The sequence below is a fragment of the Aristolochia californica genome, unplaced genomic scaffold, assembly GCF_029961685.1.
Source record: "Aristolochia californica isolate CCGP_79_NKW_82.1479 unplaced genomic scaffold, dmAriCali1.0.hap1 SCAF_14, whole genome shotgun sequence".
Lineage (NCBI taxonomy): Eukaryota > Viridiplantae > Streptophyta > Magnoliopsida > Piperales > Aristolochiaceae > Aristolochia > Aristolochia californica.
Genome location: NW_027181815.1, coordinates 12770096 through 12782561, shown reverse-complemented (window position 1 = coordinate 12782561; position 12466 = coordinate 12770096). Strand labels below are relative to the sequence as shown.

General features: G+C 33.9%; 1 protein-coding gene across 1 annotated transcript; it reads right to left on the bottom strand.

Annotated features, from left to right (window-relative positions):
* Positions 1–9630: 9630 nt before the first annotated feature.
* On the bottom strand, positions 9631–10217 carry LOC137949406 (uncharacterized). The gene is made up of 3 exons (XM_068795467.1): positions 10050–10217; positions 9855–9932; positions 9631–9759 (listed from the first exon to the last, which is right to left on the bottom strand). Exons 1-3 carry the CDS (start codon positions 10215–10217, stop codon positions 9631–9633), a joined length of 375 nt encoding a protein of 124 aa, XP_068651568.1.
* Positions 10218–12466: the final 2249 nt, after the last annotated feature.

Genomic DNA, 12466 nt, shown 5'->3' with positions numbered 1-12466 from the left:
CATTTCTAAAATTTTCTTAGATATGTGGTCTTGTAATTCAATCTGTCCTTGACCTATATTGACTCCTAAAAAGTGTATATATTCTTTAAACAATTCTATTTTTGATTTACTGATAATAATGCCTTCTTGCATAAAAGTTGCTAAGACTAATTGCAAATGTCCAATATGATCTTCTATGGTTTTACTGAATACTAAAATATCATCTATGTAAACTAAGACAAAATTATCATACTTCTTAAATATATTATCCATCTTTCTTTGAAAAACAGCTGGTGCATTTTTTAGGCCAAATGGCATTACTAGCCATTCGAAATGCCCTTCTGGACAAGTGAATGCTATCCATTCTATACTGTCTGGGTGCATCTTAATCTGCCAGAATCCTGATTTACAGTCAAATTTGCTAAAAATCTTTTTATCCTGAATCTTATTAATGAGTTGAGATTTATCTGGGATATTATAACTATCTGTAACTGTATTATCATTTAATCTTTTATAGTTTATGACCATTCTAGATTTACCTCTTTTCTGCTCGCTATGTTTTCTTACTATGAAGGCTGTAGATCTATGTGGACTTATAGATTTCCTGATGAGTCCTAATTTTAAAAGTTCATTTATATGAAGTTTAAAATCTTCTTTATCTAGATTTGTAGCTTCTATATTAGCTGTTTTGACTATGTAGCTAGGATTTAATAATTCTAATTTGCATTGAATATGATTATTCTCCCAATGTTTCAGAGGATTTTCTCCAAAATATTCTAGTTGATCTAGTTTATCTATAATCTGTTGTAAATGGTGTTTGTCTTTGTGGTTAATATTAATGATTTCTAAATAGAGTTTTTCTGTGTCTAAAAATGAATAGTCTAAATCTATCATTCTTTCTATCCATTCTTCATAATCTTCATTTTCTTCCATTATTTCTTCTGGATACTCTTGCGGACTGTGGGTAAAAGTACCGGGTTGTTCTATGTCTGGATAACCTAAAAATTTTTGGTCTATGCTAGTTTCGAGTTGTTGTGCTAAAGCTTGACTTATGGGATTTGTCTTGCAGCTTCCTGGAATGGCACACTGACAAGAATTTTCTTGAGAAGAGGAAGTGGAAGTGGAGAGAGAGAGAGAGAGAGAGAGAGAGAGAGAGAGAGAGAGAGAGGAGAATGAGAACATGGGAAAGAGGACTAGGGTTGTGAAAAGCATACCTAATCCCCCCTTAACTTCTATTTATAAGTGTAAAAAACTCTGTAATTATATCAATGCCCATTACCATAAGAAAGGTGAAAATGGGCAAGAAAAAAAGAACTTTTATATCACTGCCAATATAGATAAATTAACCTTCTAATACTTCCCTCAAGTTGGGGGAGAAAAAATGTCATAGATACCCATCTTGGCGCATATACTGGTCTAAATATTGGATGTGACTGGCTTTATAAGAATATTTGTAACCTATCCCTAAGATGAAACATGTCTGAGCGATATAATGTCTACTTGTAATTTTTCTCGTATGAAATGACAATCTACCTCAATATGTTTTGTTCTCTCAAAATGGTTTGGCAACGTGGATGGGGGCTTGGTTGTCACAATGATGTGTCATAGGTGCCTCTTTGTGGAACCCCAATTCTATTAGGAGAGATTTGATCCACAGAAGTTCCCTTATCGTATGGACTTTGCTAGTAAAGTGTTTCCAGGAAACATGAAGCACTAATGGTCCTTGGAGGTGTATTTTTACAAGCAATACTTGTCCAGGGTTTCCTAAAAAAATATGCTAACAAGGGCTTATAATTGATGCAAATAGTTTGTTTCAGCAAAAAATTCCATACGAATTTTTTTTCCTGCTAACAAATTCAAGCTTGAAAAGTGTTTCTAGGAAACTTGAGGCACGAATGGTCCCTGGAGATGTAATTTTAAAATAAATAATTTTCCAACATTTCCTGAAAATATGCATTAACAAGGTCTTATATTAGAAGAAAGTAACGTGTTGTAGAAAAAAATGCCCTGGCCACAAAATTTTTCTAGTAAAATTTTTTTGCAAGAAAAATGTTTCCAGGAAACTTGAAGCACTAATGATCCCTGGAGAGATATTTTTACTAGAAATATTTTTTTCAGGGTTTCTTGACAAAATATGCTAACAAGGGCTTATAATTAGATAAAATAATTTGTTTAAGAAGAAATTATCGTACCAAAAAATTTTCCTTGTAACAATTTCAAGATAAAAAAGTGTTTCCAGGAAATAGGGGGACACAAATGGTCCCTAGAGATGTAATTTTACTAGAAATAATCTTCTAGTGTTTCCTGAAAAAATGCACTAACAAGGACTTATAGGCCTCGCCACAATTTTTCTAGTAAGAATTTTCAGCTAGAAAAGTTTTTTCGAGGAAACATGAGGCACTAATGATCTCTAGAGAAGTATTTTTTACAATAAATGATTTTCCAATGTATCCTTAAAAAATGCACTAACAAGTCCATAAAGTTGTAAAAAGTAATTTGTTTAAGCAAATATGGCTTGAATACAAAATTTTCCTAGTAAAACATTTCTACTAGAAAAGTGTTTCCAGGAAACTTGAGGCACTAATGGTCCCTGAAGATGTATTTTTACTAGAAACACCTTCCCAATGTTTCTTGAAAAAATGCACCAACGTTGCAGAAAGAAATTTGTTTCTACAAAAATTGTCTTACCACAAAATTTTCCTTGTAAGAATTTTCAACTAGAGAAGTGTTTTCAGGAAAAATAAGGCACTAATGGTCCGTGGAGACATATTTTTACTAGAAATACTTTTCTAATGATTCCTTAAAAAGATGCATTAACTAGGCCTGATTGTTGAGGAAAGTAATTTGTTGCATAAAAAAATGCTTTACCACAAAATTTTCTTGGCAAGAATTTTGATCTTGGAAAGTGTTTTCTAGGAAACATGACGCACTAATGTTCCCTAGAGATGTATTTTTTTCTTGAAAGACTCCAATGTTTCCTAAAAAATCAACTAACATGTCCTTTTAGTTGTATAAAGTAATTAGTTTCAGCAAAAATTACCTGACCACAAAATTTTTCTTGTAAACAATTTCTGCTAGAAAAGTAATTCCAAGAAACATGAGCTACTGATGGTCCTTAGTGCCATATTTTTACTACAAATACTTTCTTGTGTTTGATGAAAAAATACAGTAACATGGCCTTATAGTTGGAGAAGTAATTTGTTTCAGCAAAAGTTCCCTTACAAAAAATTTTCCTTTTAAGAATTTTCAAGTAGATAATTGTTTCCAGGAAACATGATGCATGAATAGTCCTGGGAGATGTACTTTTACGAGAAATACTTGTCCAGTGTTTCTTGAAAAAATACGCTAACAATACCTTCTACTTGGAGAAAGTAATTTGATTCAGCAAGTATTGCGTTACCTAAAAAATTTCCTAGTAACAATTTTTCAGAAAAAAAGTGTTTCCAGCAAACCTGAGGCAAGAATGTTCCCTGGAGAAGTAATTTTTCTAGAAACAATCTACCAATATTTCCTGAAAGAATGTACTAACAAGGCCTTATAGTTGGAAAAAGTAATTTTTCAGCAAAAATTGCCTCACCACAAAATATTCAGATAGAAAATTGTTTCCAAGAAATGTGTGGCACTAATTGTCTCTCGAGACGTGTTTTTACTACAAATAATTTTCCAATGTTTCCTGAAAAAATGCACTAACAAATCTTTAAAGTTGTAGAAAGTAATTTGTTTAAGCAAAAATGGCTTGACAACAAAATTTCCCTAGTATGAATTTTATGCTAGAAAAGTGTTTCTAGGAAACATGAGGCTCTAGTGGTCCCACGAGATGTATTTTTACTAGAAATAGTTTTCCAATATTTCTGGAAAAAAATACTAACAACAAGGCCTTGTAGTTGCAAAAAGTAATTTGTTTAAGCAAAAATTGCCTTACGACAAAATTTTCCTGGTAAGAATTTTCAGCTAGAAAAGTGTTTTAGGAAAAATAAGGTACAAATGGTCCATGGAGACCTACTTTTACTATAAATACTTTTCTAACAATTTCTTAAAAACTGCATTAACTAGGCCTGATAATTGAAGAAAGTAATTTGTTTCAGCAAAAATTGCATTATCACAAAATTTTTAGCTTGAAAAGTATTTTCCAGGAAACATAATGCCCTAATGGTCCATGGAGACGTATTGTTTTGAAATAATTCTCCAATGTTTCCTAAAATATGCTCTAACAACGCCTTATAGTTGTACAAAGTAATTTGTTTCAGCAAAAAATGCCTTACCACAAAATTTTTCTTGTAAAACATTTATGCTAGAAAAGTAATTCTAGGAAACATGAGGCACTAATGGTCCTTGAAGCCATATTTGTACTAAAAATACTTTTCTAGTGTTTGCTGAAAAAATACACTAACAAGGCCTTATAGTTGGAGAAAGTATTTTGTTTCAACAAAAAGTTCCTTACCAATAAATTTTCCTTTAAAGAATTTTCAGCTAGATAACTGTTTCCAGGAATCATGAGGCACAAATAATCTCTGGAGATATATTTTTATGAGAAATAATTCTATAGTGTTTCATGAAAAAATATGCTAACAATGCGTTCTACTTGGAGAAAGTAATTTGATTTAGCAAATATTGCGTTACCTAAAACATTTCCTGGTAGAAATGTGTTTCCAGCAAACATGAGGCACGAATGGTCCTTGGAGACATAATTTTACTAGAAATAATCTTCCAATGTTTCCTGAAAAAAAATGCACTAACAAGGTCTTATAGTTGGAGAAAGTAATTTTTTCTGCAAAAATTGCCTCACCACAATTTTCCTGGTAAGAATTTTCAGCTAGAAAAGTGTTTCTAGGAAACAAGAAGCACTAATGGTCTTTGGAGACGTATTTTTACTACAAATACATTTCCAATGTTTCCTGAAAAAATACACTAACAAATCCTTAAAGTTGTAAGAAGTAATTTAATTCAGCAAAAATGGCTTGACCACAAAATTTCCTGAGTAGGAATTTTCAGTTAGAAAAATGTTTCCTGGAAACTTGAAGCACTAATGGTCCCTTAAGACATATTTTTACTAGAAATATTTTTCCAACGTTTCTTGAAAAAATGCACCATCAAGGCCTTATAGTTGCAAAAAGTAATTTGTTTTAGCAAAAATTTCTTAAACCAAAATTTTTTCCAGGAAACATGACGCACTAATGGTCCCTAAAGAGGTATTTTTAATAGAAATATGTTTCCAGTGTTTCCTGAAAAAATATGATAATTAGGCATTATAGTTGGAGAAACTAATTTGTTTTAGCAAAAATGGCCTAATCAAAAAAATTTCCTGGAATGAATTTTCTGTTTAAAAAGTCTTTCCATGAAACATGAGGCACTAACGGTCCCTGGAGACATAATTTTACAAGAAACACTCTTACAATGTTTCCTTAAAAAACACGCTAACAAAGACATATAGTTGTTGAAAGTAATTTGTTTCAACAAAAAATGCTTTACCAAAAAGTTTTCCTGGCAAGAATTTTCACCTGGAAAAGTATTCCCATTAAACATGAGGCACTAATGGTCCTAGGAGACATAATTTTACTAAAAATAAATTTCTAAATTTTCCTGAAAAATGCATTAACAAAGTCTTTAAGTTGTAGAAAGTAATTTGTTTCAATAAAAATGACATGACACCAAAATTTCACTAGTAAGGATTTTCTGTTAGAATAGTGTTTCCAGGAAACTTGAGGCACTTATAGTCACTGGAGACATATTTTTACAAGAAATACTTTTCCAATATTTCCTAAAAAAAGCATATATAAGGGCCTTATAGTTGTAGAAAGTAATTTGTTTCAGGAAAAATTACCTTACCACAAAATTTTACTGGTAAAAATTTTCATCTAGAAAAGTGTTTCTAGGAAACATGTGGCACTGATGGTTCCTGGAGACATTTTTACCCAAAATAATTGTCTAAAATTTCTTAAAAATGCACTAACAAGGCCTTAAGAGTTTAGAAAGTAATTTGTATCAACAAAAATTGCCTTACCACTAAATTTTTCTTGTAAAAATTTTCAGCAAGAAAAGTGTTTTCTTGGAAGCATGAGGCACTAATGGTCCTTCGAGATGTATTTTTATAGAAATATTTTTCCAATATTTTCTAAAAAATTCAATAACAAGGCCTTATAGTTCTAGAATGTAATTTTTTTAAACAAAAATTGCCTTGCCCTCTAAATTTTCCTAGTAATAATTTATAGTAGAAAATTAATTCCATGAAACATGAGGCACTTATGGTCCCTCAAGAGGTATTTTTACTAGAAATACTTTTCCGGTGTTTGCTGAAAAAATATTCTAACAAGGCCTTATAGTTGGAGAAAGTAATTTATTTCAGCTAAAATTGCCTTACCAAAATTTTTTTCAGGTATGAATTTTCAAATACTTAAATGTTTCTAGGAAACAACAAGCATGAATATTCCTTGGAGATGTATTTTTACTAGATATACTTTGTAACGTTTCCTAAAAATATGCACTAACAAGACCTTATAGTTATATAAAGTAATTTGTTTCAACAAAAACTACCTCACCATAAAATTGTCCTTGTAAGAATTTTTAGCTAGAAAAGTGTTTCAGGGAAGCATGAAACACTAATGGTCCTTGGAGAAGTATTTTTACAAGAAATATTTTTCCAACATTTCTTGAAAAAATACACTATCAACGTCTCATAGTTGTTGAAAGTGATTTGTATCAACAAATAATTGCCTTGATTTGTATCAGCAAAAAATTGCCTCACCACAAAATTTTCTTGGTAAGAATTTTTAGCAAGAAAAGGGTTTTCAGGAAATATGAGGCACAAATGGTCGATGGATACATATTTTTATAAGAAATACTTTTTAAACTTTTCCTTAAAAAATTCACTAACAAGGTCTTATAACTGGAGAAAGTAATATGTTTAAGCAAAAATTACCTAACCAAAACATTTTCCTTTTAACAATTTTCAGCAAGAAAAGTGTTCTAAGAAACTTTCCTAAGAATTTTCAGCAAGTATTTCCTGGGACCATTAGTGCTTCATCTTTCCTGGAAACACTTTTCTAGCTGAAAATTCTTACGAGAAAAAAATTGTGGTTAGGATTTTTTGCTACAACAAATTACTTTCTACAACTATAAGGCCTTGTTAGAGCATTTTTTAGGAAACGATGAAAAAGTTTTTCTTGTAAAAATACGTCTCCAGGGACCATTAGTACCTTATGTTTCCTAGAAACACTTTTCTAGTTAAAAATTCTTGTTAGGAAAACTTTGTTGGAAAGCTATTTTTGTTGAAAGAAATTACTTTCTACAACTATAAAGCCTTGTTAGTGCTTTTTTAGGAAACGCTAAAAAATATTTCTAGTAAAAATACGTCTCTAGGGACCATTAGTGCCTCATGTTTCCTGAAAATAATTTTCTAACTGAAACTTTTGAATAGGACGATTTTGTGGTATTGCAATTTTTACAAATTCAAATTACATTCTACAACTATACAACCTCGTTAGTGCATTTTTTTCAATAAACGTTGACATGTATTTTTAGTAAAAATATTTCTTTTGGGAGAATTAGTCCCTCATCTTTCCTTGAAACACTTTTCTAGCTGAAAATTCTTGCTAGAAAAATTTTGTGGTAAAATAATTTTTGCTGCAACAAACTACTTTCTACAACTATAAGGTCTTGTTAGTACATTTTTTCAAGAAATGATAGAAAAATATTTGTTTTAAAAATACGTCTAAAGGGACCATTAGTGCCTCATGTTTCGTGGAAACACTTTTCTACTTGAAAATTCTTACAAGAATTTTTTTTTGGTAAGGTAATCTTTGATGAAACAAATTACTTTCTCTAACTATAAGGCCTTGTTAAGGTATTTGTTTTAGGAAAAACTGGAAAATTATATCTAGTAAAAGTATGTCTCCAAGGACCATTACTGCCTCATGTTTCTTGCAAACACTTTTCTAGCTGAAAATTCTTGCTTGGTAAATTTTTTGGTAAAGTAATTGTTGCTTAAAAGAATAATTTCTACAACGATAAAACCTCGTTAGTGTATATTTTAGGAAACGTTGGAAATAAATTTCTAGTGAAAATACGTCTCTAGGGACCATTAGTTGCTCATTTTTCTTGTAAACACTTTTCTAGGAACCATTAGTTGCTCTAGCTAAAAATTCTTACCAGGAAAATTTTCTGGTCAGATAATTTTTGGTGATACAAATTACTTTCTACAACTGTAAGGTCTTGTTAGTGATTTTTTCTAGAAATGTTGGAAAATTATTTCTCTTAGAAATACGTCTCCAGGGAACATTAGTGCTTCATGTTTACTGGAAAAATATTTCTAGCTCAAAATTCTTGCCAGAAAATTTTGGTGGTAAGGCAATTCTTACTGAAACAAATTACTTTCTACAACTTTAAGGCCTTGATAGTTCATTTTTTAAGGAAATGTTGGAAAATTATTTCTATTAAAAATTCATCTCGAGGGACCATTAATATCGCATGTTTATTGGAAACACTTTTCTAGCTAAAAAAATTTTCTAGGGAAATTTGGTGGTCATGGATTTTTTGCTAAAACAAATTATTTTATTAAAATATAAGGCCTTTTTAGTGCATTTTTTTCAAGAAAAATTTGGAAAGAATTTCTATTAAAATACTTCTCCATGGACCATTAGGGCCTCATGTTCTGTGGAAACAGTTTTCTAGCTGAAAATTATTCTAAGGAAAATTTTGTGGTAAAACAATTTTTGCAGAAACAAATTACTTTCCTCAACGATGTGATCTTGTTAGTTATTTTTTTTTATGAAATGTTGGAAATAAATTTCTACTAAAAGTATGTCACCAGGGACCATTAGTACCTCATGTTTCCTAAAAACACTTTTCTAGATAAAAATTCTTACCAGGAAATTTTTGTGGTAAGGCATTTTTTGCTGATTCAAATTACTTTCTACAACTATAAGGCCTTGTTAGTGCATTTTTCATGAAATGTTGGAAAATTATTTCTATTAAAAATAGTCTCCATAGACCTTTATTGCCTCATGTTTACTAGAAACACTTTTCTAGTTGAAAATTCTTACTAGGAAAATTTGGAGGTAAGGCAATTTTTGTTCAAACAAATTACTTTCTACAACTAATAAAAGGCCTTGATACTTATTTTTTTTGAAATGTTGGAAAAATATTTCTAGTAAAAATACATCTCCAGGGACCATTAGTGCCTCATCTTTCTGACTAAGAGAGGTCAATGACAGTGAACAGAGGCTCACGGAATAACCAAGACTTGAGCATCACACACTGGATTTTTGTGGACAGAACCACCCCATCTTGAGGCTGACGGCACAACCTGACTGAGAGCACTAAGCTCTGATATGGGTGGATGGAACCATGGGTGGATGGAACCACCACCACCTCTAGAGACTGATGGCCCAGCTTGAGCGAAAAGCTTGATGTTCTGGTTGCATCGTGAGGAAGAAGAAGCTAGGATGCTGGAAAAATCCGAGAGTCCTCCTCTCGTCTTCATTTTCTATTTAAACTTTGGTTTAACTTATTACATAACAGCCCATGGGCCCAATACAATGCAACCCAGCCCATTAAGCCCTTTCCAATTACTCTATGTACATAACATAAATTATACAACAAATATTAACATAAAGTGTATCGAATATACATTACAACATATCATAACATCCCTCCTCAAATTGATGCTGGGGAGTCAGCCAGAAATAATTTGCCAATAAGAAAATTATGCCAGGGTTGAGACAATGCTCTGGTGAAGACATCGACCACTTGAAGATCTGAAGAAATGTACAGAAGAGAGATTACCTGGCACTCCAAAATGTCGCAGATAGGGTGACAGTCAACCTCAATGTGCTTGGTGTGCTTATGGAAAAAAAGGTTGGCAACAATCTAAATAACACTCGTATTATCCGCATGGAGAGGTGTAGGTGAAGTCTGGGGAAACTGGAGCTTAGCAAGAAGACCGCGGAGCCATATAACTTCAGAACACGCAGTAGACATGGCACGATACTCAGCCTCAGTGGATGACTTGGACATCCGGTCTTATTTCTTACATTTCCAAGAAATCAGTGCATCCCCTAAAAGCATACACCAACCTGTTGTAGAGTGACGGGTATCGGGCACCTAGTCCAATCAGGATCACTGTAGGTAACCAGTAGAAGCGCGGAGCCTGTAGGAAAGAATAATCCACGAGTAGGAGAACCTCGCTGATAGCGGATGATGTGCCAAACTACTACAAGATGAAGGTGCCGAGTAGAAGACATAAACTGACTGACCTGATGAACAACATAGGAGATGTCCAAACTAGTAGTGGTCAAGTATATGAGACTCCCAACCAGTCGTCAATAGATAGTAGGATCATCAAGAAGAGCCCCTTCATTTTTCTTGTATTTGACATTGACCTCCATAGGAGTAGCAACCGAAGATGTGTCCTCCAACCCACCTAGAGTAATAATATTTTGAATATACTTATGCTAGTTTAAGAAAATACTGTTGGGTCGGTGATATACTTCCAGCCCTAAGAAGTACGTGAACTGGACAAAGTCCTTCATATGAAAGGTGGCTTGCAACACCTGCTGAAGCTTGCTAATCAGGCCAGAGTTAGTGCCAGTAATGATGATGTCATCCACATAAATCAAGAGAATGACCATACTTGCGGCAGACTTGTGATAGAAGAGAGAGGAATCATACTAACTCTGTGTAAACTTGTGGAGAATAAGTGTGTAGTCAAACTTTTCACACCAAGCTCAGGGAGCTTGCTTAAGCCCATACAGAGGATGGCATAACTTGCAGACATCATCAGGAGAAGTAGTCATACCAGAGGGGAACTTCATGTAGACATCTTCCTGTAGATCACCTTGTAGAAAGACATTCTTCACATCCATCTGATGCAGTGGCTAGGACTGGGAGGCTGCAATGGCTAATATAGTGCGGACTGTGGTCATCTTGGCAACTGGTGCAAAGGTATCCTCATAATCAATCCCATATTCCTACTTGTTCCCCAGGGCTACGAGGCAAGCTTTGTACCGATCCAAAGATCCATCTGAACACAACTTGACAGAGAAGACCCACTTACTTCCAAGATGCCGAATAGCAGGGGGGCAAGTAACAATGTCCCAAGTATGATTCTCCACTAGAGCTTGTAGTTCTGTTTGCATTGCCTTTTGCCAACACTCATGTGCCATTGCCTGTTTGTAGCAAGAGGAATGAAAATAGATGATAAAGTAGTTGCAAGTGATACAAAGGAGGAAAAACCACACCTATCAAGAGGGCAAGAAGGACGAGTAAACCTGTGAAGAGTGATGGAGGCAGGAGCAGAGGGATGATTAGGAGCAGGCGCCAGGTCGGGATCAGGAGGGGGCAGCGATGGAGTGGGGCGAGACTCATCAAAGCTAGGCAGAATAAACAAAGATGCATATTGTAGTGTAACTTAAGATGAAAAGAAATATTGATTTTCAAAGAATACCACATTCCGAGAAACACGGATTCGACGAGCCTGGGGATCATAGCAAACATAGCATTTTTGAGAAATGGCATAACCAAGAAAAACACACATAACTGATTGGGTTGTAAGTTTGTGTCGTTCATGATCAGGTAGATGTACAAAAAAAACACAACCGAATGTCTGAAGATCAGTCTATGACGGAGAATAACCAAATAACTTAAAGAATGGAGAACCAGATGCAAGGTAGGAGAGGGCAGGCAATTGATTAAATGAACTGAGGTAGAAAGTGCTTCACACCAAAAGCGGGGAGGAATAGATGATTCAAGTAGAAGGGTGCGGACCATATCAAGAAGATGACGATTTTTCCGCTCAGCAACCCCATTTTGTTACGGTGTCGAGGGACAAGAACTTTGAGAGATAATGCCTTTGCTTTGGAGAAAATCTTGGAATTCAGTAGACATGTACTTGCTTCCAGAGTTAGAGTGCAACACCTTAATGTGAGCAGAGAACTGTGTTTCAAGAAGTGCAAGAAATCGCTTAAATACTACGAAAACTTTAGACTTAGCCCATAAGAAGTAGACACAGGTAAATAGACTAAAGTCATCAATAAAGGTAACGAAGTACTTTTATTGCTCATGCGAGACAACAAGAGCGGTTCCCCAAACATCACTATGAATAAGATCAAAACAGTGGGAGGCATGAGAGGCATGATGAGGAAAAGGTAAAAATTTACTTTTGCTATGTTTGCATGTTGAACAATCAAAAGAAAGATCAAGAGAGGAGCATGTAGGATTGCCTAATAAACTAGATTTAAACATTGTATGAAAAAAATCCGAGTTTGGGTCGCCTAGATGTCTATGCCACATCTTAGTGCCAGAGCCAACAACATTACATACAAAAGAAAGTGCAGGAGTACACGGAATAATGGTGGAGAGAAAGACTTTAAGTGGAAATAGTCGCCCCACTTTAGGTCCATTTGCAATCACCTTCCCCGATGCTTGATCCTACACAACACAACTAGAGCAAAAGAACTGGACATTACAATTTTTATCAACCATTTGACCAATA